This window comes from Oryza glaberrima, chromosome 9 (assembly GCF_000147395.1).
Source record: "Oryza glaberrima chromosome 9, OglaRS2, whole genome shotgun sequence".
Lineage (NCBI taxonomy): Eukaryota > Viridiplantae > Streptophyta > Magnoliopsida > Poales > Poaceae > Oryza > Oryza glaberrima.
In genome coordinates, this window is record NC_068334.1 from 18,166,391 (window position 1) to 18,190,019 (window position 23,629).

Below are 23,629 nucleotides of genomic sequence, written 5' to 3' on the forward strand. Positions count from 1 at the left end.
GCGTTCTTTCCCATTTCAAAACTAAAATAAATAAATAAATCAAAACTCCCAAGTTCTGTACTTTGTGCCTGTCTGTTAATCGATGCATCCATCTACTGCAAAATGAATAGCAGCAGAGCTCCAAATGGCAGTAGCAGCTGCAACCATGTCCTTTTATTTTTCTTTTAGGCAGCAGTAAAAATGGACATGAGCAAGATCCAGCAGCACTGGTGATTTTGTGAGAGAGAGAAGGTGCAGTAGCAGATGTAGAAGGGGACAAGGAAGAAGGTCCTTTCGTGAGAGTGAGTTTGCTGCAGTTCTTTCCAGGAGACCAGGATCCATTTGGTAGCCAAGCCTTCCATTTTCTTCAGAACTTGAGAAGATTCAGCAAAGATGTCTGTCTATCTGAGTTCATGATATGAACTCTCAATAAGGAGTTAAGGACAGGTTGCAGTGGAGCTGAAACAACCGATGTTTAGTAATCTCAATTTTTCCCTAATCTCAAAAGGAAACAGGACAGTACATATTGTTCCTGCAAAGTTCATAATGAGAAATTGAGAACAGGCATCGGACATTCAGACATGGTATGATAAGAATCGGTAACAGGTTGACAGGTTGTTAGACCAGTAAGATTAAAAGAATTGAGGATCAAATCATCATCATCATGATGGACCGGCGTTTGATTTGTTTTATGTAAGAGATGAGTATTAGCAAGGAATGATCACAACCCTGAACCTTGATGCTCAAGCGACTGATCCTTTAGGCTTTTGACCAATGGCCGCCGGTGAGCCTCTTTTGGCCACAAGGAGAATTTAAGACAGTTATCTTGGGATACCAATTGTCCATTCCATGCATATGCATTATCTAACAAGATCCTCAGTTCCCATATACTACCTCTATTTTCTAAATATATGACCCTGTTAGCTTTTAGATATGTTATTTGACCTTTTCTTTTATTAAGGAAAACTACGCATGTATTATTTATTTTATTGTGATTTGTTTTATCACTAAATATACTTTAAACATGACTTATATTTTACCCACCTAATTCAACTAAATAAAGTAGATTCAATTTTGAAATTTCGTTCCATTGAATTAGATGGGCCAAGAAGTACTCAACGGTCAGTCTGTACTCAACCATTTTATATTAGCTGCAGCCAAAATTTAATTTGTAAAACTTAATTTCATTGTTGATTTTAGCTTTTTTTTTCTTCTTCTGCCTTAGCTTTTAAACCAATTGATATAAAATTTACATATAAAGTACTTTTAGTTGATTTGTTGATTAGTAGTTAATTATCAGCCTCCTCCAAGAAAAACAAAGCAGAGGCGGTACGGATGGAGTGAGGCGCAGCGGTCGCACGTACGGCCCGTAGCTGACGGTGGTGGAGGAGAAAATTGGTTTGGTGCGAGGCGAAGCGGACGGACGCACGGACGGCCGAGATCCGCCGCAGCGTCGCCTTAAGGGACAATCCGGCCGTCCGTCCGTACGTGCAGGGACATCTGATCTGGGTGGTGGATGGGCAGCTACAGGACAAAATTAAGGCCGGTGTCGCTGGTATACACGTAGTACAGTAAAGAGCTGGCTGATTACGGTAAGGCATACGCGTAAGGGACCCTTTGAATCCATAGGACCGAAAAAACGTAAGATTTTAATAAGGTTGTAACTATAAATAAAGAATTACAAAACAAAGGAATGATCGTTTGATTGAAACACAGAAATTAGATAAGAGATAAAGACTCAAAGAAAAGTTAAACCTCATGTTAGATTTTTTTTCCAAAACTTACATGGTATTAGTTATTTTATATGAATTTCATAGGATTCAATTTTATCTATTCATTTGACTCAAAGGATCATCTAGGAAAAAATCCATAAGAATAAAATCCTCCAAAAATCATCTAACTTTCCTATGAATCAAAAGGGACCTAAGAGTATTAAAGCTGAAACAGTTAGAACAAATTAATTAAGCAAAGCTTAAGGACCGTTAGAATCACTGGAATGAGAAAAAACAAAGAAATATGAAAACACATGATTCTAATAGGAATGGAAGCGTAAAATGGAGGATTGTAAAACACAGGAATGACCATTTAATTAGCCCTAGGAAAAATACATGAATCGGATGAGAGAGAGAGAGATTCAAAGGAATTTTTCAAGAGCTCTGAGCTCTTGCTAAGTTTCCTCCAAAATCTCTATAGGATTATCCTTCCATAGGAATTATTTCAATAGGATTGAAAACCTCTAAAATTCCTATGTTTTTTCTTCAGGGGCCCTAATATTCCATCCATCTAAAAATGTAAGGCATATTTTATTTTCTGATTTTTATAAAAGTCTAAAGTACATTTGTAGTCACTATGTGCTAAATTAAATTGTTTGACCGGAACCAAAGAAGTCATCTTAGTACTCATTAGTTACATGCATGCATTTGCATAGTTGTTTGGTTTTATCACATGACGGATGAATTAATTACTTTTTAGTATTGCTGATAAAATAAATATGGCTTAAACTTTTAGATGGAGGGAATAGTACATTGAGATTAGGCAACATTCGAGTGAGCAAAGAGAGGGTGCATATGTCTCCCAAACTACTAACGGTATATTTTTAACAAAATTTTAAAGTTGATTAAAAATCATATTAATTTATTTTTAAAATTTAAAATAATTAATAATCAATTAATTATGCTCTAATGATTTATCTCTTTTGCGTCTCAGTCTTCTCTAATCCTCTTCTCTCAAACACAACCATAATTAGTTATGGCAGCACTAAGAGCTTTGGTCCATATAATAATTCTTGGTATGCCGCATCACATGAGAGATTATCACTTTGGAACTGGCTTTATTTGCCTGGGCTTTGTTGTAGCGATGATGCTACCACTTTGGAGCTGTGTGGTTGGGCCACATTCAGCCGTGTCTGTTTGTTCGAGGTGGGCCCTAATCGGATACCGGGGAACCCGTTACCGGCCCAACTTATGAGCCGTGCTCGAAAGGCCACCATCTGCCGATCTGCGGCAGGAATACCATTGATTGAATTCTGTTTTATTGATTGAAATTTGAAGAGATTCTGCAAAACAGGGGAATTAGAGGGTTTGAAATTCGAAAATTGACGAGAAACAATCGTCTGCCAAGAGCAGTCCGGGTCACTGCTCAAGTGCTCATCCGACTTTTGCATCGGAGCTTTGGATGTTCAGCTCCGGTCAGCTTGCGGATTGGGCGTTCCAGAATTTTGGCTTCCCAGTTCAAGTGTAAAGCTAGCGTGAGAATATTCAGAGATGTTCGTATTAGTACTGTATATAGATACCGTTTCACCTAGTTCTTTTACTAGCTACTACTATAAAAGATTTCCCTGTTTCGCCAGTCAGATTGAGATCCCCAATAGTGAAACTCCAATAGCTCGACCTCGCGGTTTAACATGCGTTAAGCTTGAGAAAAGAGAGTAGAGGTTTGCGGTCTAACATGCTGCGCGGATCTGGACTGAATGAATTAAGCTTGAGAAAAGAAAGTAGAGCTAACTGTATCCCAAATATTTATACACAAATATTTGTAGTGCTAATTACTGCACAATCACTAGTATTCTATAACTAGTACACACAAATTAAATCCTGTTGGTGCATCATCATGGATCCTTCCAATGGAACAGGGGATGTGCTCAAACTGAAATAGTTCTAAGGGCAGAAATTAATACTAGACACTACTCTTCCAATGCAAACACTACTATTTCATACTTAAATTTAATGCTACTTATCTCACATAATGTTTTAATACTACTTATCTCACATAATGTCTTGGATGTTGTGTAGAAACCATGTCTCATACAAGACATACTCATTTATGTCCATACTAATCATTGGGTTGATAATGCCCTAAGTATCCATGTTTATCAGTTTATGTTGTTGTCTTTTACTTTAATTTCGCTTTACATTTTTATTGCTCGGCTAGCCTGCTCGAATTCAACGCATATTCGGCTAGCCTGCTCGAATTCAACGCATATGGCACTTTAACATGTATTTTTCTGGAGTGGATTGCCAATTACAAATTTACAATTCGTTTTCTTTGGGGCATCTTGAACCAATTAGTTTTCTATTGATCATTTTGAGCATCTTAAAAAATTACTGCTTAGATCGAAGGCGTATGAGCTTATGATAACATAACATGTTGCGCCAATGTATGTTGATTAGTGTGAGCTGGGAATTAAGCTGCCCATGCAACTCCTAATCGAAACAGAAAATCAAGAAACGTGCAATCACATTACGCCAGGGATGATTCTACTAATTTAATCAGTTCGAAAATCAAAGAAAAGAGTGGGAGAAATCAGCCAAGGCGTGATATCTCACTAGATTTCATTCATTAGATCAACCAAATTAAGCATCCAGCTAACTCATTCCATTCAAAGTGCAGAAAACACTCACTAGATCTCACTCACACAAGCTACTACTGATCGTCTCTTATCATACGGAAGCAGAGGATGGATTCGGTCAGTCCACCACCTCGAGCGAGTCGTACTCCGGGCCGGAGATGGCATCAGCCATGACGGCGGCCGGCGTGAGTTGGCCGTCCCACTCCAGGAAGAGCCTCACCAGGTTCTTGGAGTAGCCGCTCACCACCGCCGCGTTCGCCTCGGTAGCCACCACCGGCGCCGACGCCGGCGCGCCCACGTTCCAGAACACCACCTCCGGCGCCGTGAACCCCTCCGCCGTGAACTTGGATCTGATGGTTTTCAGCTCGTCCTGCACCCGCCACGCGCTGGCGTTCAGCTCCATGTCGCTCAGCACGAACACCCTCCTCACCATCATGTCCTTGGCCAGCCCGCCGTAGGTCGCGACGGTCAGGATGCGGTCGAACACGCCCTGCAGGTTCAGGCTGCTGCCCTTGGGGGCGGCGCGCACGGGCGCCGCCAGCGACCGGAGCTTCTCCACCAGCGTCGCGCCGCACACCTTGTGCAGCTGCTGCGTCGCGTCGAAGGTGATCACCCGCCCCTTCCATGGATCCTGGCTCAGCTCCGAGATCAGCAGCCCCAGCGCGACGGCCGCCGCGCCCGGTGGCTTCGCCACGTCGCCTCCCGACGACAGCCCGCACACCGCGATGCAGTTGCTCAGCCGCCCGCCCGCCGCCAGCGCGGACACCATGCGGCGCCACTGGAGCTCGGCGGCCTCGTCGTGCTCGCCCTTGAGTGCAGCGGCCACCAGCTCGTGCGGCATTGCGGCGCCGACATGCAGCCGCGCGTGCCCGGTGCGCACCTCGTCCAGGAAGCCTGCGACGCCCGACTTGTCGTGCTTCTCGAACGCCCCCTTGTACTGCCGCATCGCCACGGACGGCACGCGCGCGTAGGGCATCTGTTCCCACTTGCCCGCGGTCATGTACACCTCCGGGAGCTCGAGGACCTTGCGCAGGGGCACGAGCACCTCGCGCCGGAGCCGGTTGCGGACGCGGTAGGCGTAGTGCTCGTCGGAGAGGAAGAGGTACTCCTGGCTCGACTCGCGCGGGAACATGCGGCGGGCGATGGCCTCGCAGAGCAGGGTCGCCCGGTCGTACGACGAGCGGAGAGACGGGCACCACTTGGCCGCGAGCCCGATCTTGGCGTTCTCGCCGGCGCGCATGTGCTCGACGTCGGACTTGAGCAGCTCGGCGAACGTGTCGGCGACGCCGTCGTAGAGGAAGCGGAAGCTGACGTCCGAGCCGTACCGCGAGAGCACGGCCTGCGCGAGCTGCGCCTCCTTCTGCAGCCTGGCCTTCGCCGCCTCGGCATGGTCGATGCAGCGGCGCTTGAAGCGGAGGCGGGGGCGGCGGCGGCGGCCATCCTCGGACTCGGTCTGGTCATCGCCCTCCTCCTCCTCCTCCTTGTGTTCGTCGCGGGGCCCGTGGAGGACGCGGTAGACGATCTCGAGGAGGTCCTTGAAGCAGCCGAACTCGGCGAAGGCGGCGAGGTTGGCGGCGAGCGTGCGGGGGTGGTGGTCGTGCATCCAGAGCGCGGCGGCGTAGAATCCCTCCCGGTCGGCCTTGCCGAGCCCCCGCACGGCGCGGAGGTGGCACACGAGCTTGAGCGCCGTGAGCGGGTCTCGCGCCCACGCGGCGTCGAGGAGATCGCCGACCCTGGCGACCTCGGTGTCGCCGGGGACGATCTGGAAGAAGAAGTCGAGGCAGGGGTCGCCCGAGGTGAGCGGCCGCCCGGAGAGCCACGTCACCTGGACCGCGGCGGCTGCGCCGCCTCCATCTGGGACGGCGATCGGAGGCCCGAGGAGGAGGATGGGGTTCGCAACCATGGCGGCGGCGGCGGCGGAGGAGGGTGGCGAGGTTTCGGTGGATTTTTTTTTTTCTTTTGAATCGGAGGAAGGGAGCAGATTAGGCGAAGGAGAGAGATCGATTAGTTGAGATTTATGGCCGCCGCGGCGCCGCCTCCGGATGCGATGGCGTGGCAAGCACGTACGGCTCGCATGCACGACTTTCGAGCCATCTCGTCCGTCCAATCACTATGTCGGTTCAAATCAACGGAGTAAGATCTGGATTTACGCCGCCCTAATTGCCATAGCCGAGCCTACAATTAAGGAAGGCATTTTTTTCTATGGGCCTTGCATTGAGCCCGGCCCAAATATCTAGCCTTTAGCCTTACACGCCTTGTAGACTTTGTGCATCATATCTTGCGCACAACGTGTTTTGTACGGTTGTACGGTTGTGTCCTTGTTTTTATCTGCTCTTTTTTTTTTCTTCTGCAAAAAAAATGTGTGTATGAATGTATGAATTATATAGGGCTATTTTTTTGGTTGCATACCAAAACTTGTCTTGCCAAATATTTGGTAACTTTGAATAATACATGCTACTATGCATTTACATTGTTACCAATTTTTACCAAGCTATTACAATTGATACTACATTACCAGAATATTGGTAGTGCTAAAACTTACCTTACGGTTTAACACTACCAATAATTTAGTTCTCCTAGTTTTATTGCAAAATTAATGTACACGTTGCATATATATATATATATATATAGTGTAAGAAAGAGTTAATCGCACATTAATGTAACATTTATTGCAAAATTAAGTTTAATCTTAAACTACCCCAAGTTTTCCTATGTGGATATTATTATGGCCGCCTCGCCCGCCTGCAGATGCGCGATGCGTGCGTGGCGAGCACGACTCGCATGAAACCCAGACTAGATGCATAATCAGGTCGGTTCAATTCAAATCACTAATGTCGGTTCAAATCCATCTCATCCGTCCAACCACTATGTCGGTTCAAATCAACGGCACAGGATAAGGAAGGAAATCTTCATGGGCCTCCCATTGCGGCCCAAATAAGAAGGCCATGGCCTATATAGATCGGAAATCCAGATCGATCCCTTCTCCTCGCAATCTCGCCTAGCTCCTGAAGTTTTAACGATCGCCTCCATGGATTCCGCCGCCACCGTCGCCGCCGCCCGCCTCCTCGGCCCTCCGGTGATCCGAGCCGCGCGGCCGCCGCACGATGCCGCCGACGCCGCCTCCCACCCCTTCCTCCAGCTACTCGACGCCAACTTCAACCCCCCTCCTCCTGGTCCTCCCGCTGCCTTCGGATCGAAGACGAAGGCGACGCCGCGGAAGGCCCGCACCGAGAACGACTCCGCCACCTACGCCAACTCCGGCAACCCCTGCCTCGACCTCTTCTTCCAGGTCGTCCCCGACACGCCCGCCGACCGCGTCCGCGGCCTCGTCGCCGCCGCGTGGGCGCACGACCCGCTCACCGCGCTCAAGCTCGTCTGCAACCTCCGCGGCGTGCGCGGCACCGGCAAGTCCGACAAGGAGGGGTTCTACGCCGCCGCGCTGTGGATGCACGAACACCACCCGAGGACGCTCGCCTGCAACGTCGCCGCCCTCGCCGAGTTCGGCTACCTCAAGGACTTCCCCGAGCTGCTGTTCCGCCTGATCCACGGCAACGACGTCCGCAAGCTCAGCAAGGCCAAGGCGGCCGCCCACAAGATGCGCAAGGCCAGGGAGAAGAAGGCTGCCACACTGGCCGGCCGAAAGCGCAGCCGAGGCTACGGTGGCGGCAGCATCCTCGACGCCATGACGCCGTCCAAGCCGCTGCTCTCCGATTTTGTCTCCGCCGAGCTCTCCAAATCCAAAACCAAGAGCAAGAGCAAGGTCAAGCCCGAGACAAGCAGCAGCAATCCCGGCGCGGCGATGGAGATCGAGAAGCCTCAAGAGGCGGCGCAGCCCGTCGCCATGGAGGTGGACGGGAAGCCGGAGAAGGAGAAGGGGGTGGGCGGGAAGCCGGAGAAGAAGGAGGTCTCGAAGAAGGCGCGGAAGGCGGGCAAGTTCGCCGTGCAGTCGCTGGAGAGGTACTACGGCGACCGCGCCTACCGCTTCCTGTTCGACTGCGTCGCCGAGTTCTTCGCCGAACTCCTCGCCTCCGACCTCGAGCAGCTGGCCCCCGGCGGCAAGCGGAGGAAGATCGGACTCGCCGCCAAGTGGTGCCCCACGCCGGGATCGTCGTTTGACAGGACGACGCTGCTCTGCGAGGCCATCGCCCGCCGCCTCTTCCCGCGCGACTCCAGCCCAGACTACGCCCAGCTCTCGGACGAGCACTACGCCTACAGCGTCCTCCGCCGCCTCCGCCGGGAAGCGCTGGTGCCGCTGCGCGACGTTCTCCAGCTCCCCGAGGTGTACATGAGCGCCCGGCGATGGTCCGAGCTGCCCTACACCCGCGTCGCCTCCGTGGCCATGAGGCGCTACAAGGCCCTGTTCAAGAAGCACGACGAGGACCGCTTCGCCCAGTACCTCGCCGCCGTCGAGGAGGGCAAGGCCAAGATAGCGGCGGGCGCGCTCCTGCCGCACGAGATCGCGTCCGCCGCCATGCGCGGCGAGGAGGACGACGTGTCCGAGCTGCAGTGGCGCCGCATGGTGGACGACCTCCGCGCCAAGGGCTCCCTGCGCAACTGCATCTCCGTGTGCGACGTGTCCGGGAGCATGTCCGGCACGCCGATGGACGTGTGCGTGGCGCTCGGCGTGCTCACGTCGGAGCTCAGCGAGGAGCCGTGGGCGGGGAGGGTGATCACCTTCAGCGCGAGGCCCCAGCTCCACATGATCAAGGGCAAGACCCTCGCCGAGAAGCTGCGGTTCGTGCAGAGGATGGACTGGTGCATGAACACCAACTTCCAGGCGGTGTTCGACCAGATCCTCCGCACGGCCGTCGACGGCAGGCTGCCGCCGGATAAGATGATCAGGACCGTGTTCGTGTTCAGCGACATGGAGTTCGACGAGGCGTCGACCAATCACTGGGAGACCGACTACGAGGCCATCTGCAGGAAGTTCGGGAGCGCCGGCTACGGCGACGCGGTGCCGCAGATCGTGTTCTGGAACCTTCGCGACTCCACGTCGACGCCGGTGACGTCGACGCAGCCCGGGGTGGCCATGGTGAGCGGCTTCTCCAAGAACCTCCTCAAGATCTTCTTGCAGAACGATGGCGTGGTGAACCCGGAGGCGGTCATGGCCGCCGCCATCGCCGGGGAGGAGTACCAGAAGCTCGTGGTGTTTGATTAGAGTAGCGAATGTTGTTTTTCTCCTCTTTCCGAATTTTACTCTAGCTATCTGCTATCTCCTCTGTTAAAATCTAGCTATAATCGAATTGAGTTTGATCCCCACATTGGAACCAGTAAGAGAAATGAATTTGGTAGAGCTGGTCTAAATTTTGCGCGGCGTCAGCTCCTTCTGATTACTTGATTTGATACGCTCAAACATCCCTCCAACAAAAAGCACCAAGTGCATTATATAACAACAAAAAGCACCCACAATCGCATTATATTATGGAGTTGTTCGTTAAGTAGTTGCTGTGATCACACATGTATTGGTTTTTTAACCACAGGTATTGATATCATATTATCATACATAATTCATAGATTGAAAGATCTCAAAATGTACAAGTTGGGTGAAGGTAACTTTCTTGTGTTTTTTTTTTCTTGAAGCACTGCAATCCAAGACCAAAAATACAGGGAAGGAAAAGAAACTCTGAACATGACAGAGACTTGGAACAGAACATTATTTTAGAACAGATTATACTACTAATTTCCGAACTGTCTAGAATTCAGTTAAAATGCCACCAATTCATGCACAGGGAAAGTTTCAGAACCTAGTATATGTGTACCAATGACAGCTCAGTTCACTATGGAACAGAAATTCCAGCCTTCCAGGTTTTGGCATCACAGCTTAAGTCTGAACTCTGAAGCATCCAAAACCAACAGGAGGGGATGGGGGGGGGGGGGGGGGGGATGGAAAATAAGCTTTGCACATGCCTCAGACTGTAAATGATTTCAGCAGTAGATTGAAACTTCTCATTTCCTAACTGGACAGATTCAGTTAAACCGATACAAATCCATGCCCAGGAAGTTTTCCAAAACATTAGCTAGATGTGTGTCCTAATGACAGTTTTCAGTTCACTACAGAGCAGAAGTTCCCGGTTTCAGAAAGGTAGAATTCCATCCTCCTGGGTGACATACTGATAGGGATCTTGATCAGGTGGTGGGCAATATGAGTCTTCTGCTGCCGCTGCCGGCCAGGACAGTGACGCTGTTGGAGCCTCCTCGTCATCAATAGCGACAAATTCTTCGTCTTCAGAAGTCGGCTCGGCAAATGGTGCGTCTATTCTCTCCCAGTTCAGGTCATCTCTGCAAAGAAGGCTAGGCTCTTCACTGACCCATTCATCTAAAACATCAATATTGTCAATGCTGATTGGGTCGATGGCATCTCTGTGTTTGTGAAGGTTCCTACAAGATTGTTACCAATATTAGTAAGTAGACAATCACATGATGAGAGTATCATATTAGCAAATAGTTAGTTGTTAATCAGTAAATTCCAGACTATTATACCGTTCCCGAAGCTTCTGGTTGTATTGAAGGAAGACAACATCACTTAGCCTTGAACGTTCAAGCCTGCTAATCTTTCTTGAGTGGATATGATGGAAAATGTCCCAATTCCTTTCGCAGCCTGTTGCGCTGCAGCATTGGCCAAGGACTCGCTTTGCAAGACCTTGAAGCTCGAGAGTTCCATTGCCAAAGTTATCCCACCATGCAACTAATAAACAAACATGTAACATTGTGAGAATGAAAATAAATCCATATATTCAAAAAACAGTTCGAGGAATTCAGGTTTATTTTCCATAAACACCGGTAAAATACCTCAGATAATCAATGTAATAAGTATTACATGGAGGAATAAATTGTTACCTGGATCAAGTTTTTCACGTTGACGAATTGCAATTGGTAGGCCAAAGTCACCAGTTCCTTTCTTATACTCCTCAAGTTGGAGAAATATCTTATCTTGAATATCATCATCAGGGACCAGACAAGAAATTGTCTTAATAAGTCCTCTATGTGCATAGCTTTGCATCTTGAAAGTGGGACTAAAGAATATTCCGGGATTGAAAAACAACCCTGCTGCCTGCAATGGACTGTTAAGTTGTTTCTCCATCCTAGCATCAATTACTCTAACATACGGCCCATAAAGAGACACCTTATGCATCATCCGTGCCCTGATCAATTCCTTTGCCTTTTCCATTGCTTCGTACAAGTAACCCATTGAAGGTTTTTCATTACTATCCACCAGTCGAAGCACACGCAACAGTGGCTCAGTAACCTTGACTACATGCTTACACTGGGCCCAAAAGTGGGCATTCAAAATCATAGCTGCAACCTCTTTGCCGACGCCACCCTTAGCATAAGTTGATTTTACCCATTTGTTACTAGTAACCATTTGGCAGAGCTCTTTCTCAAATTTAAGAATACATTGGAGACTAAGGAAATGTGTGGCAAATCTTGAGATGGCTGGACGGCACAGATCTCTACCACCTGTGAATTCTTTCCTCATCAATGACAAAACCCATGCATGATTATATATGAACTGGGTTATCTTCTTTGCCTTATTTAGAGTTTCATCAATCATAGGAAAATATCTAGGATCTGCGAGATTCTCCAACATCAAGTCAATGCAACGTGCTGCACATGGAGACCAAACAAAAGTTTTATACCTTTCTTCCAGAACCTTAACAGTAGTCTTATATCTCGGATCTAAATCAGTGATAAACTGAACAATGTTTTCCGGCCCAACTTCTCTAACAACCTGATCAAAGATCTCAAGCAAATTTGCTTTCTCTGCTGAAGTATCGACAGATTTCAAAAACATAGTACCTCGTCGGCAGTATACAAAAAAATTTATTATTGAACTCTCTCCATGATTCTTCTTCCTATCAGCAATAAGTGAGCAACCGCATGCATTCCATTCTTTCTTCATATCATGAAGATATTTGCGAATGTCATCAGTAAGATGTTTCAACAATGGCCCGCGTAGGTCATGATACAACGGTCCCTTGAGACCTGCTCCAGCGGATGCTATGGCGTCTAACATTGGCTGATAGAAAGGAGATTTTGCTGCACTAAAGGGTATATTTGCATCATACCACCATCTTGCCATAGCGACTCTAGCATTGTGTAACAGATCATTTGGAACTTCCACACCATCCATGCTATGTTGAACCAAGTCTCGTGATACCAACAATGCATCATTGCTTGGTTCAAAACCTGCAGCAGCTTGTGGAGAAACGTATGCTGTTCTTTCGCAACCTGCAGCAGCTAGTGGAGAGATGTATCCTATTCTTTCAAAACCTGCAGCAGCTTGTGGAGAGACGTATCCTGTTCTTTCAAAGCCTGCAGCAGCTTGCGGAGAAACACACCCTGTTCTTCGCTTCCTAGACGGCCTAAGTTGAACCCCTGAGCCTCCATTCGACAAAACAGCATCAGAAGAATCCTCTTCAAAACCTGAATAGTGGCCATCTCGAGTGTCATGCCGTGACCTATGCTCATTGACAAGTTGCTTCATCTGACGCCTGACATCATTGGGCACCTTCTTGCAGGCTTGAACTTGGCCGGTAATTCCAGCAAGATGGTACTTAAAGCGGGTGATGCCACCGCCACCAATCTTCTTCCCACAATGAAGACATGCTAAGGCATTCTTTGAATTGCCAATTACTTTTGCATGAACCCATGCAGGATCCAGTGGCCTTGAGGCAGAAGCTGGAGGTGATGCCATTATGGTGTCTGAACCACCAACTGCCTCAGTTCTACCATAGACAGAATAACAGAAAATCTCTCAGAAAACATTTAACAGTAACTATTGATATGGTATTACTGGACAGTAATTCTATTGCTAAGCATACATGCTCAAACACTTAGCAATAACTCTTAATATGGTATTACTGGACAGTAATTCTATTGCTAAAGCATACATGCTCAAATGAAATGAAATTAAGCAGTAACTATTAAGCAACCACAGCACCGAGCATAGAAGTTCTGAATCTGCTAACACTGCTAGCGGTAACCGGCGATTTCAACTACACTGAGATCGAAAACCGTGTGATTTCAGTAGAATACAATCCAAATTCGATCTAAGAGACTGAAAAAAAAAGAATCGGATAAGAGTACAAGTGCAGAGCAGCAGAAATCCACCTCTCGTCGACCATCAGATGGTAGAGGCCGACCGCGTCGGCGTCGGCGTCGGCGGCTTCCTCCTCCTTGTGCTCGCCGCTCTCCAGCCGGCAGATCTGCTCGGCGAGCTCAGAGAGGGGAAAACCGGGAGGAGACTGGGCGGAGTCGGGCGAGAAACCGGAAGTCATTCACTGATTCACAGCGGCGCGAGCGAGCTGTGGGGGAGGACTAGGGTGGGTGACCGCGGCGGCTACCGGCGGACGCCGGCGAGATTTCCATGGAATCCGGCGGTTGCCGCGGGGATTTCGCCGGTTGCCGCTTGCATCGGCGCACGAGACGGCGGAGGAGGAGAAGACCTAACAAATTTTTTACAGAATTTTTCTACGACGAGATAATTCAATTTACATAAAAATCCTCTAAAATCCATGTATTTGAAAGATGCTCGGGCCCCTTTGGAACAGAGGAAATGTGAAAGATCTTTTATTTGAATCCAGGATATCTATACCTTATTAAAAATAGATTTCCTTGAAAACTTCTAAGTTTTTTTTGCCCTCGAAACTCAGATTTGTGACCAACTGACCATTGGATCGTCTCAAGATTTATGTATGAAGAAAAACAAATTGCTAGAAATTAAAAAAATTCCACACATATCGAGCATACGATAGTATTTTATATACTCCCAAACCTAGACATCACACAAGCAGTGCCGAACACATGACTGAAACCATAATAACCTTACATGCGATTTTACACGTTTTAACAATAATGAAATGTTCTCAAGCTTAAGATGAGGTGGGGAATGATGTGGCCCATTTTCCTTTTCCAAGGCATCTAAGCGTTCAAGATCATGGCACCAGGTACAAGGCTCGTAAACAGTTAACAACACTGAATGGAACTTTCTTCCTGATGTATCTTTCAATTGCCATGACCCCTCTATGGGCTTCCAAGATCATCTCCCTTCTTAGCGGATAGCATGAGCCAGTTTTGCGAAGAGTGGTCGTGCAACATCTCCCAACATCTTCAAGATCATCAACGTCACATACAGTATCCAATGTAATAGTTTCCAGCGATGTCGCGTTGTCGAGTATATGACATATTAGCTCAACCATGCTCGTCGCGGAGCAGAATCCAATGATCATCACCTCCTTGAGTCTCTCATGCTTGTGTCCAGGCATTGTTCTCAAATTTGTGGTTATGTCACCGGAAACTGAATCATGCTTCATTCCTCCCTGCTGCACCTGCATAGTATAACAAATGATGCCACCTAAAAAGTGCTTTGGTTCACAATAGATACCGATATAATTAGGAACTTACGGACAAGATGAAAGTATCCAAAACAGGAGATGCATCAAGAACTGAAACCAAAGACAAATAATCGTATTCTGGGGGGAAGGCCTCATCATCGCCATCAAGACCATCAAAATAAATCTCCAAGTAGTTCAGGTGGAGGAATTTGGCATCAACCATAGGTGTATTAATCCTCTGCATAAATATACATCATATTAGTTAGGGTAATTTTACCATATGCTTAAGAAAGAATGTACTGAGATGTATCACATTTTCTAGTATAAACTTGGTATCTCCAGATAAGGTATTTCGAGATACCAAAATTTTTAGTATAAAATTTAGATATCTCGAGACACTTCTCAAAGACTGTAAAATTTCTCTATTGGTTATATTCTAGGGACTGACTGAATGGCTACAGATTATACCATCACACAAATAACTAAAAATATAAAGTTCCCGAGTATACCTCAACATCGGAATGTATGGTAAGACTTTCAAGATTTGGGACAATATTTTGAAGCTTGGTAATAACATAACAGAGGAAGTTGGCCTTATCATAGAATTCTATATCTAGGGTTTTCACTTGCGATGATTGTCCAAGTGAGAGTTCTACTAGGTTACCAGAATAACTAAGACTGGACAGGTTCGGAGCTTTGCTCTCTATCATTTGCAGACGGCACGAGGACACATCCAGGTAGCTGAGTTGCTCCAGCGAACATGGTATCTTCAGATACACCATCTCTCTGCAATCGCTGAGATCCAAATGCTTCAGAGCAAAAGACTCTAAAAGAAAGCAAGCTAGCTCATCATCCGTGATAAGAACAGAATGCAGATGCAGCTTCGTCAGGTTTCTCGAGCAACCAAGCCCAGTCACAGGACGGAAGGCGCAATTGACAAGCTCAAGATGCTGAAGCGACCTTCCAGACAAAAGTGAGCATGGGAAGCTGTATTCCGGAGGCAGCGAGAGAGTGATCTCTTCAATTCCTGATGCGATACCAATCTGGAGCCAATTGTTCAGATGACATATGAGCTTGCGGCGACCACACTAAATCTCTTCACACCAATGCCCGAGTGATTCTTCAGAATGTGATCAACTCTATCGAAATACCTTGCCATATGAACCTTCCAATTTTTTCTCAGTTCCAAGCCCAATGTGCCCGCTGTTACGATGAGGTTAGGATAACGTCTCCAGGAACGAAGAAATGCTTGAGATATACAGGCAGCACGGGCAGCATCTCGCAGCGGCATTAGGGAATGTATATGGCGCCAAATGTCCTGCACAAGCGTGGGGGGAAAGAACAGTTGAAGATTGGGATTATAAAGCCAAATAGTTTGCTCCAACTAAGAAAAATAGGACCGGCCATACAGATAAGATTGTACCACATGTGATCTGCAAATATTAGCAATAAATCAAGTTGATTTGGCTTTTTGTGCTTCTTTGTTATTAACTGAGAAAAAAAAAGAGGAATTCCCCTTTTTTTGAAACATGCAGTTTTTTTCATATATTACCTCTATTTTTTTAATATATGACAACGTTGACTTTTAAACATATGTTTGATCATTTATCTTATTCAAAAATTTTGTGCAAATATAAAAAAAATACAAGTCATGCTTAAAAACCTATAATGACAAATCAATTCATAACAAAATAAATGATAATTACATATATTTTTTTTAATAAAACGAATGGTCAAACGAATATCAAAAAGTTAACGACGTCATGTATTAAAAAACGGGGATATGACTAGTTAAAAAGATAGTGGTGGTGATGGTGGTTACCGTCCCCAACTATCATATGAGACCCACGAAAAGTGGGAGCTCCCCCCACAGGTAAGACCTCGAACAAGAAAAATATAAAAATCAAATATTCATATGCTAGTTTTTTTAAAAAGAAAAATAAACTCTTTCGGTTTATGACTTTACGGTTGCTAAGCCTACATTATAACAAAGTACTAAAATACTACAAAAAAATACGTCGCTTATTTTTAGTTGGCTTAGCATAGGTCCACTCAATGTATGCAGACTCAAGTTAGAGCAATGATATATTTTTACTTGCTACGTATAATAAATATTTCACAATCAATATTATGTCCTACCTCCGTGAGGTATGGCTCTGAATATCTCAATCTTTTACCACCCTGAGAAGTATCATCCCCTTGGAGGAAGGCGCCCTTTCGTTTAGCCATGGAAGTAATTACTCCATCTGCAACAAATAATGTATAATAATGAATAATACAGACACTAACAGAAGAAAACAACAAAGTGAAGATTTTTTTTTTTTTTTGCATGCAACGTTTCCTAAGGGGAGTTTTGTTTCTCTAAACATAAATGGGTACGTAAATGCGTCTTAGTTGCCGTTTGACTTATACGAAGATGAAGATTTTTCACCGCAGGATAAGTCATTAGCAGCATATGATTAGTTAAGTTTTAGTTATTATTACAATCTTAAAATTTGGATTTATTTGATATTTTAAAACAACTTCTATATAAAAGGTTTTAGCATGAAACACATCATTTGGCAGTTTAAAAAAAACGTACTAATGAAAATCGAGATATAATTTATATCTTAATAAAAAAGAACAGGGTAATTCTTAATTAGAAAGTCAAGGTAGAATTTGCATCTTAATCTGCCATCCATTGTTTGATCACTGCATCATTTATCTTCTCTTAAGCTACTTTTTTTTTTCATATATAGTAAACAAAACAAATCCACATTGGAAGAGGAAGGAGCACTACAATACCCTGCTCAAATCAAATCAAACAGAAAAGAAAAAAAAGAATGGAGCTAGAAAGGATGCTTGCTATTCACTCTGCTATGGGAAGACGTTACGGTCAAATAAACATAGATCAATCTCAACATAGATGCAAACGAGCCTAGCTAGCTTGTCGCTCGCATAAGACCTCACCGGACGAAAGGGTATGTAGTCTAGTGGTTACTTAAGTAGTACCCTAAGGTTCTGAGTTCAAATCTCTATAGGAGCGAATTTCAGAGATTGGGTTATTTGCAGGGGTAAGTTCCCTATTTCAATGGCCGTATATATCCAGTTGGATGTAGAGGCCAATAAAAAAATACCCTTTAAAAAAAAGAGAGGCCGATCGAGGAGGGGAGGGAGGGCTTACTACGGGCTTGGGCCTTGCGACGACGGCGACGATCTCGCTGCGCCGCCATGAGACGCCTCAGCGCCAACATCCCCATCGTAGCAGCGGCGAGAAGGCCGACACCGACGCCGACGACTACGACTCTCCTCGCTCCGGATCGGGTTGAACAATCGGGGGGTTTCGATTTATCAATCTACTGTCTTCTGAAGAGATTAGGAAATCAGCTTGCCTCTCCTGATGATGATGAGTCCTGACTCGATCGGTTTGAGTGGGACTTTAATTTCAGCCAATGAAAGACTGCAAAAGCTAGAAAAACTCTAAATGTTTCACCAAAATTAAACTCCGAATTTTTCATTGTTTTCTAGAGAAGGTTTTTTTTACTGGATATATGTAACCTTTTTAAACTAGGACAGGGAACTTAGCCCTTAAACAATTCAATCTGAAATTCGCTTCTATGATGATTTGAATTTAGGACCTTGAGGTGCTACTTAGGTCACTGCAACCACTAGGCTACATGGCTATATGCCATTTCACAACTTCGAATTTTTCATGCTCTAGCATTGATGATCCGGACAATCTTTTAATTCTTACTGATCGGCTAAAGCAAGACCTCGGGAGACAACATGAGCGAACCATTCCAACACTCATCCATGTAAAATTAGCGCATGTTTTGTGGAGCTCCAACTCCTCAATCTAACTCTAGGAGCTAACTCTAGATTGGAGTTGTAAAAATACCCTACTTCACGTCTCTAGTTTATTTTTGAGAAATTTTACAGTGCTTCTCTCTAGTTTATTTTTGAGAAATTTTATTGCAGAGATAAACGTATCAAAATTTTTAGTGCAAATTTCGTACCTCCTACTACCTCATCAAACATGGTACACTGAAAATATGGTACCTCCTAAAATCACTCTTTATTTTTTTCATCTCACTCCAGCCCACTACTAAAATTATTTAGCTGTACTCTAGCTCTAAGAGAGGTGGAGTCAAAGCTAAAGCACTGCCAACACACTCTTAATAACAAATTTAAATATTGGATTTAATCACAAGGTGACTGGACATCAGATTGTACACTGGTTAAGTACCATCGGGAGACATCGGAAGCATTAAAGCAAGATGGAGAGAGACACCATGACCAACCATTCCAATGCTCATCCATGTAAAAATTACGAAGTTAAATACTGGATAAATTACATAGGTAACTAAACATCTGATTGTACACGTGTAAACAATAATTAAATGTCGCCTAACTCAAGAAGTGGGGAATGTGATCAATTTTCCTTTGTCTAAGGCATCTAAACGTTCAAAATCATGGCACCAGCTGCAAAGCTCGAGAACGGTTAACTCAACCTTGGATGGAACTTTCCCCCTGATGTATCTTTCGATTGCCATGACCCCTCTATGGGCTTCCAAGATCATCTCCCTTCTTAGTGGAAAGCACTTGCCGGTTTTGCGTAGATTAGTCGTACAACATCTCCCAATATCTTCAAGATCATCCACATCACATACAGTATCCAATGTAATATAATCGAGGGGGGAGGGGACATACTGGACGTAACAACTCCCGTCGGTTGGGGGCTCTGCCGCCCTGCCTTTCGATCGATACACAGTTGAGGAGGCCGATCCAGTGATATCGCATTCTCGAGTAAATAACATGTTAGCTCAACCATACTCGTCGCAGAGAAAAATCCAATGATTTCCACATCCTTGAGGCTTTCGTGCTTGTGTCCAGGCATCGTCCTCAAATTTGAGGCGTCGCCAAAAACTGAATCATGCTTCATTTCTCCCTGTTGTACCTGCATATACAATAAAAAAATAATGGCACCTAAATATTGCTTCACCATAGATACTACATACTCCCTCCGTCCCTTAATATAAGAGATTTTGACATTTTGCTTGCACTGTTTAACCACTCATCTTATTCAAAAAAAATATGCAAATATAAAAAACGAAAAGTTGTGTTTAAAGTACTTTGGATAATAAAGTAAGTCAAAAAAATAAATAATAATTCTGATTTTCTTTTAATAAGACGAACGGTCAAATAGTGCAAGCAAAATGTCAAAATCTCTTATATTAGGGGATGGAGGGAGTATAATTGTAGGAAGGGATGGGAACTTACACAAAAGATGAAAGTATCCAAAACAGGAGAAGCATCAAGAATAGAAACCAAAGACAAATAATCATATTATGGGGGAAAGGCCTTGTCGGGATCAAGACTTTCAAAATAAATCTCCAGGTGCTTCACGTGGAGGAATTTGGAAGCTACCATTGGCGTATTAATCCTCTGCATAAAGATATATCACATTAATTATATATCCTAGGGAATGAATGCATGCCTACAGATTATGCCATCACACATATAGCTAAATATCACATATAACTACAAATATAAAGTGCCCGAGTATACCTCATCAATTGAATGTAAGGTAAGAGTTTCAAGATTTGGGACAATATTTGGAAACTTGGTAATAACATGACAGAGAAAGTTGGACTCATCATAACAGTCGATATCTAGGGTCTTCACTTGCGATGATTGTTTAAGTGAGAGTTCTACTACTAGGTTACTTATATAGCTAAAAGTGGAGAGGTTTGGAGCTTTGCTCTCTATCATTTGCAGATTCTCGCACAAGGATACATTCAGGCAGCTGAGTTGCTCCAGCAAACACGGTATCTTCAGACAGATTATTTGTCTGCAGTTTAGGAGTTCCAACTGCTTCAGAGCCAAAGACTTGGAAATAAGACAAGTTAACTCGTCATCCTTAATACGCACTTCACATAAATGCAGCTTTGTCAGACTACTCAAGAAACCAAGGCTAGCTGTGGGACGGAAGGCGCATCTGACAAGCTTAAGATACTGAAGGGACCTTCCATTGCCACCAGATAAAAGTGAGCATGGGAAAGTGTATTTTGAAGGCAGCAAGAGAGTGATTTCTTCAATTCCTGGTGTAATAGCAATCTGAAGCCAATTATTGAGATAACATATGTTGAGATTGCGGTGATCATAGATGATGTCAAGCTTCAGTCTCTTCACACCAATGCCCGAGTGATTTTTCAGAATGCTGTGAACTGTGCTAGTGAAATCCCTTGCCATACCAACCCTCCTATATGCTTTATGTTCCAAGCCCATTGTTTTCTTTCTTAAGATAAGGTTAGGATGGTGTCTCCATGAACGTAGAAAAGCTTGAGAAATACAAGCAGCACGGGCAGCATCTCGCAGTGGCATTAGGAAATGTATATGGCGCCAAATGTCCTGCACAAGCATGGAAAGAACAATTGAACATTGAGACTATAAAGGCAAATATTCAACTAAGGAAAACAGAACCACGCAGAATAACATTCTACCACAGATGATCTGTGAATGTTAGCATGAAATGTTCTGCATCAAAGAAAAAGCTGGTGCACTGGGGACTCTTTCGCAGTGTAGTGGCATGTTGCCTACTAGGACATGCATCAAAGAAAAAGTTAGTGCACTGGAATAGGAAGTATTCTATACAAGGTTGCCTGTATATTAGGGAGTGTTCTCGTATCACTTTGTATTTACGGTCACAATGCCTCAAAGATGGCTGCAATCTTTACATATTGCTGCCTTTAACTGAAGAAGGATCTCAGTAGATTTTGGTAGGCTCCTTATTAACGTTTTCTTTCTTTCTTTCGTGATGAAGGCATTATCATTATTGTGTACGGAGTATTATTTCACATAGAGGATTAAACAAAGCCTAAACTCTTATGGCATACCTCTGGGAGGTCTGGCCCTGAATATCTCAATCTTTTACCACCCTGAGAACTACCACCCCCTTGGAGGAGTGTGCCCTTCCGTTTAGCCATGGAAATAATCACTCCATCTGCAACAATATTATGTATGGTAATGGTTACTCCTAATTAATAAAGATACTAACAGAAGGAAACAACAAAGTCAAAGCACATAAGCACAAACAGAAAAAAATGTTCTAATTTTTCCTGGAACTGCACATAAGCACTGTTACACTCGTGGTTTTATTGGATACTGGATGCCTCCTCTGGAACCATCCGTTGTTCAAGTATCTCTTAAAATCTTCTCCCGAACCACTTTTTCTTCAGACTTTCTAAAAAGATGTCGACATTTTTTTGGGGCTGATCTCAGTCGGCTTTGCTATCCGTCAGATCGCTACACGTCTTCGGTTGTGCCTGTTCGGACCGTTCGATTTCTTCTCCTGATCATCTCCTAGAAAGTAAGGACTGCATATGCTTTTGCTTTTTAACTTTTCCAATGTAAGATTTAAATTTATAAATTTACATAGTAGTTACACACCACTTACATATGTAATTACTATGTAATTTTTTGATTTACATATGTAATTTTGGGACCTACATTATAAATACACTAAAATTGCATATGTAATCTAGGACTTACAATGTAAATACAAGCCGACTATTGGAAAATATGGCACCACAAATATACCTACTCCTTTTTTTTTTTTACAGATCAAACTATTGTTTTTTCCCTGAACGATGAAACTAGTACTACTTTTTTTTTGCAAACAAATCCACATTGGAACAGGAAGGAATACTTGAGCACTACACTACCCTGCTCAAATCAATCAGGGAAAAAAAAGGAGCCAGGATGCTTGCAGATCAATCTCACTAAATTGAAGATCTTAAGGACCTAGCCGACTTAGATCAATCTCAATTCTCAACCTAGATACATGAATCGGTTTAGGTTGCGGAGGTGATCGAGGGGGGGCTTACTTCGGGCTTGGGCTTGGGCATCGTTGCGGCGGCGGCGGCGACGAGGCGGCTGCGTAGCCATGAGACGCGTCAGCGCCAGCAACCCCATGGTAGCAGCAGCGACGATCCTCGACCTCGATCAAATCGGGGTTGCAAGTCGGCAACCCGACAGGAATTAAGCCGGGCGGAGTGGGGGATCTCCTTTTGGCGCGAGGGTGGGAGTAGGAGATCGCGTCGGCGCCGTCTGACACTGACGAGAGTGGGAGATATGTTTCAATTTGTTCTTCTTTTCTTTTTCCTGTATACAAGAGAAAGCGAAATTTAACTAGTATTTGCCACTATTAAGTTTGGCAATTGTTCAAATGTCCTTCTTAGATTTGCACTTGAGAGCGCGCGCGTGTGTCGGCGTCGTGAGCGATCGATTGAAGCGCAAGCGCAAGGTGCGGCAATGGCGAGACGGAGGAGGAAGAGCGGCGCGGAGAAGAGGAAGACGCAGTCGGTTAGCTCTCACCGGGACGGACGCCCAGAAGCTCGTTGAGATGCACGGAGGAAGGAGGGGCTACGTGATGCGGGTCAAAGCTCTCTCCATGGCGTCGAGCACGCGCGCGCCCTCGCCCCCCGCGCCGGTGAGTCGCCGTCCTCCCGCTCGCGCCCGCCCACGTCGTCGTCCGCAACCGCCCGGTCGTCATCCGCAACGGCGCCAGCGCCAGGCCGCGCCTCCACGACCTCCCCGACGCCACGCTTCGCCGCCACGCCTCCAGGCTCCTCCGACGCCGGCGCCGCGATCCGCCACCAGCGACTCGGCGGCGGCGCCGTGCGGCATGTCGCGCACGGCCTGGGCCTCCTGTTCGAGGGCTTGGCCGAGGCGATTCTGATGGATCGCCCTGTTCCCGCCGAGCTCTTCGACCACGCCCCCGAGCCCGACCCCGCGCCTGCGACCTCGCCGCCGGATCGCCGCGCTGCTCCGCCCTCGCCTCCACCGGCGGAGACGACCATCCTCGACTTCGTCCGCCAGGCGAAGCGCAGGCTCCTTGAGGTTTGGAAGCTTCGAATCCCGGCCGAAGATTTTAGCGTCATATGTGAGTAGATGGTTTTCGTGCTCATTAGTCACTTTCAGGAAGTCT

At 45.6% G+C, this 23,629-nt stretch overlaps 4 protein-coding genes and 1 pseudogene across 4 annotated transcripts; 1 reads left to right on the plus strand and 4 right to left on the minus strand.

The window, feature by feature from the left end:
* Nucleotides 1-4,229: 4,229 nt before the first annotated feature.
* On the minus strand, nt 4,230-6,299 carry LOC127784998 (uncharacterized). Its single transcript, XM_052312428.1, has one exon. It carries the CDS (start codon nt 6,228-6,230, stop codon nt 4,446-4,448), a length of 1,785 nt encoding a protein of 594 aa, XP_052168388.1. The 5' UTR covers nt 6,231-6,299; the 3' UTR covers nt 4,230-4,445.
* Nucleotides 6,300-7,329: 1,030 nt separating this feature from the next.
* LOC127785062 (uncharacterized) lies at nt 7,330-9,620 on the plus strand. Its single transcript, XM_052312482.1, has one exon. It carries the CDS (start codon nt 7,356-7,358, stop codon nt 9,483-9,485), a length of 2,130 nt encoding a protein of 709 aa, XP_052168442.1. The 5' UTR covers nt 7,330-7,355; the 3' UTR covers nt 9,486-9,620.
* A 621-nt stretch (nt 9,621-10,241) lies between these two features.
* Nucleotides 10,242-13,800, minus strand: LOC127785391 (uncharacterized). The gene is made up of 4 exons (XM_052312825.1): nt 13,439-13,800; nt 11,165-13,053; nt 10,808-11,012; nt 10,242-10,705 (listed from the first exon to the last, which is right to left on the minus strand). Exons 1-4 carry the CDS (start codon nt 13,603-13,605, stop codon nt 10,402-10,404), a joined length of 2,565 nt encoding a protein of 854 aa, XP_052168785.1. The 5' UTR covers nt 13,606-13,800; the 3' UTR covers nt 10,242-10,401.
* Nucleotides 13,801-14,262: 462 nt separating this feature from the next.
* LOC127783817 (uncharacterized) lies at nt 14,263-17,900 on the minus strand (annotated as a pseudogene).
* A 961-nt stretch (nt 17,901-18,861) lies between these two features.
* LOC127784803 (uncharacterized) lies at nt 18,862-23,553 on the minus strand. The gene is made up of 5 exons (XM_052312183.1): nt 22,527-23,553; nt 21,537-21,643; nt 20,209-21,051; nt 19,921-20,085; nt 18,862-19,597 (listed from the first exon to the last, which is right to left on the minus strand). Exons 1-4 carry the CDS (start codon nt 22,612-22,614, stop codon nt 19,987-19,989), a joined length of 1,137 nt encoding a protein of 378 aa, XP_052168143.1. The 5' UTR covers nt 22,615-23,553; the 3' UTR covers nt 18,862-19,597; nt 19,921-19,986.
* Nucleotides 23,554-23,629: the final 76 nt, after the last annotated feature.

What these genes read in the sequence shown, in the direction of transcription:
- LOC127784998 (XM_052312428.1), bottom strand. Translation starts at nt 6,230, where the DNA reads ATGGTTGCGAACCCCATCCTCCTCCTCGGGCCTCCGATCGCCGTCCCA.
- LOC127785062 (XM_052312482.1), top strand. Translation starts at nt 7,356, where the DNA reads ATGGATTCCGCCGCCACCGTCGCCGCCGCCCGCCTCCTCGGCCCTCCG.
- LOC127785391 (XM_052312825.1), bottom strand. Translation starts at nt 13,605, where the DNA reads ATGACTTCCGGTTTCTCGCCCGACTCCGCCCAGTCTCCTCCCGGTTTT. An exon ending in CATCTGATGGTCGACGAGAG is followed by an intron (nt 13,054 to 13,438) that starts GTGGATTTCTGC and finishes TGTCTATGGTAG; the next exon opens with AACTGAGGCAGTTGGTGGTT. An exon ending in AACCAGAAGCTTCGGGAACG is followed by an intron (nt 10,706 to 10,807) that starts GTATAATAGTCT and finishes ACAATCTTGTAG; the next exon opens with GAACCTTCACAAACACAGAG.
- LOC127784803 (XM_052312183.1), bottom strand. Translation starts at nt 22,614, where the DNA reads ATGGGGTTGCTGGCGCTGACGCGTCTCATGGCTACGCAGCCGCCTCGT. An exon ending in TGCCCAAGCCCAAGCCCGAA is followed by an intron (nt 21,644 to 22,526) that starts GTAAGCCCCCCC and finishes ATATTGTTGCAG; the next exon opens with ATGGAGTGATTATTTCCATG. An exon ending in CAGGGCCAGACCTCCCAGAG is followed by an intron (nt 21,052 to 21,536) that starts GTATGCCATAAG and finishes ATGCTTGTGCAG; the next exon opens with GACATTTGGCGCCATATACA.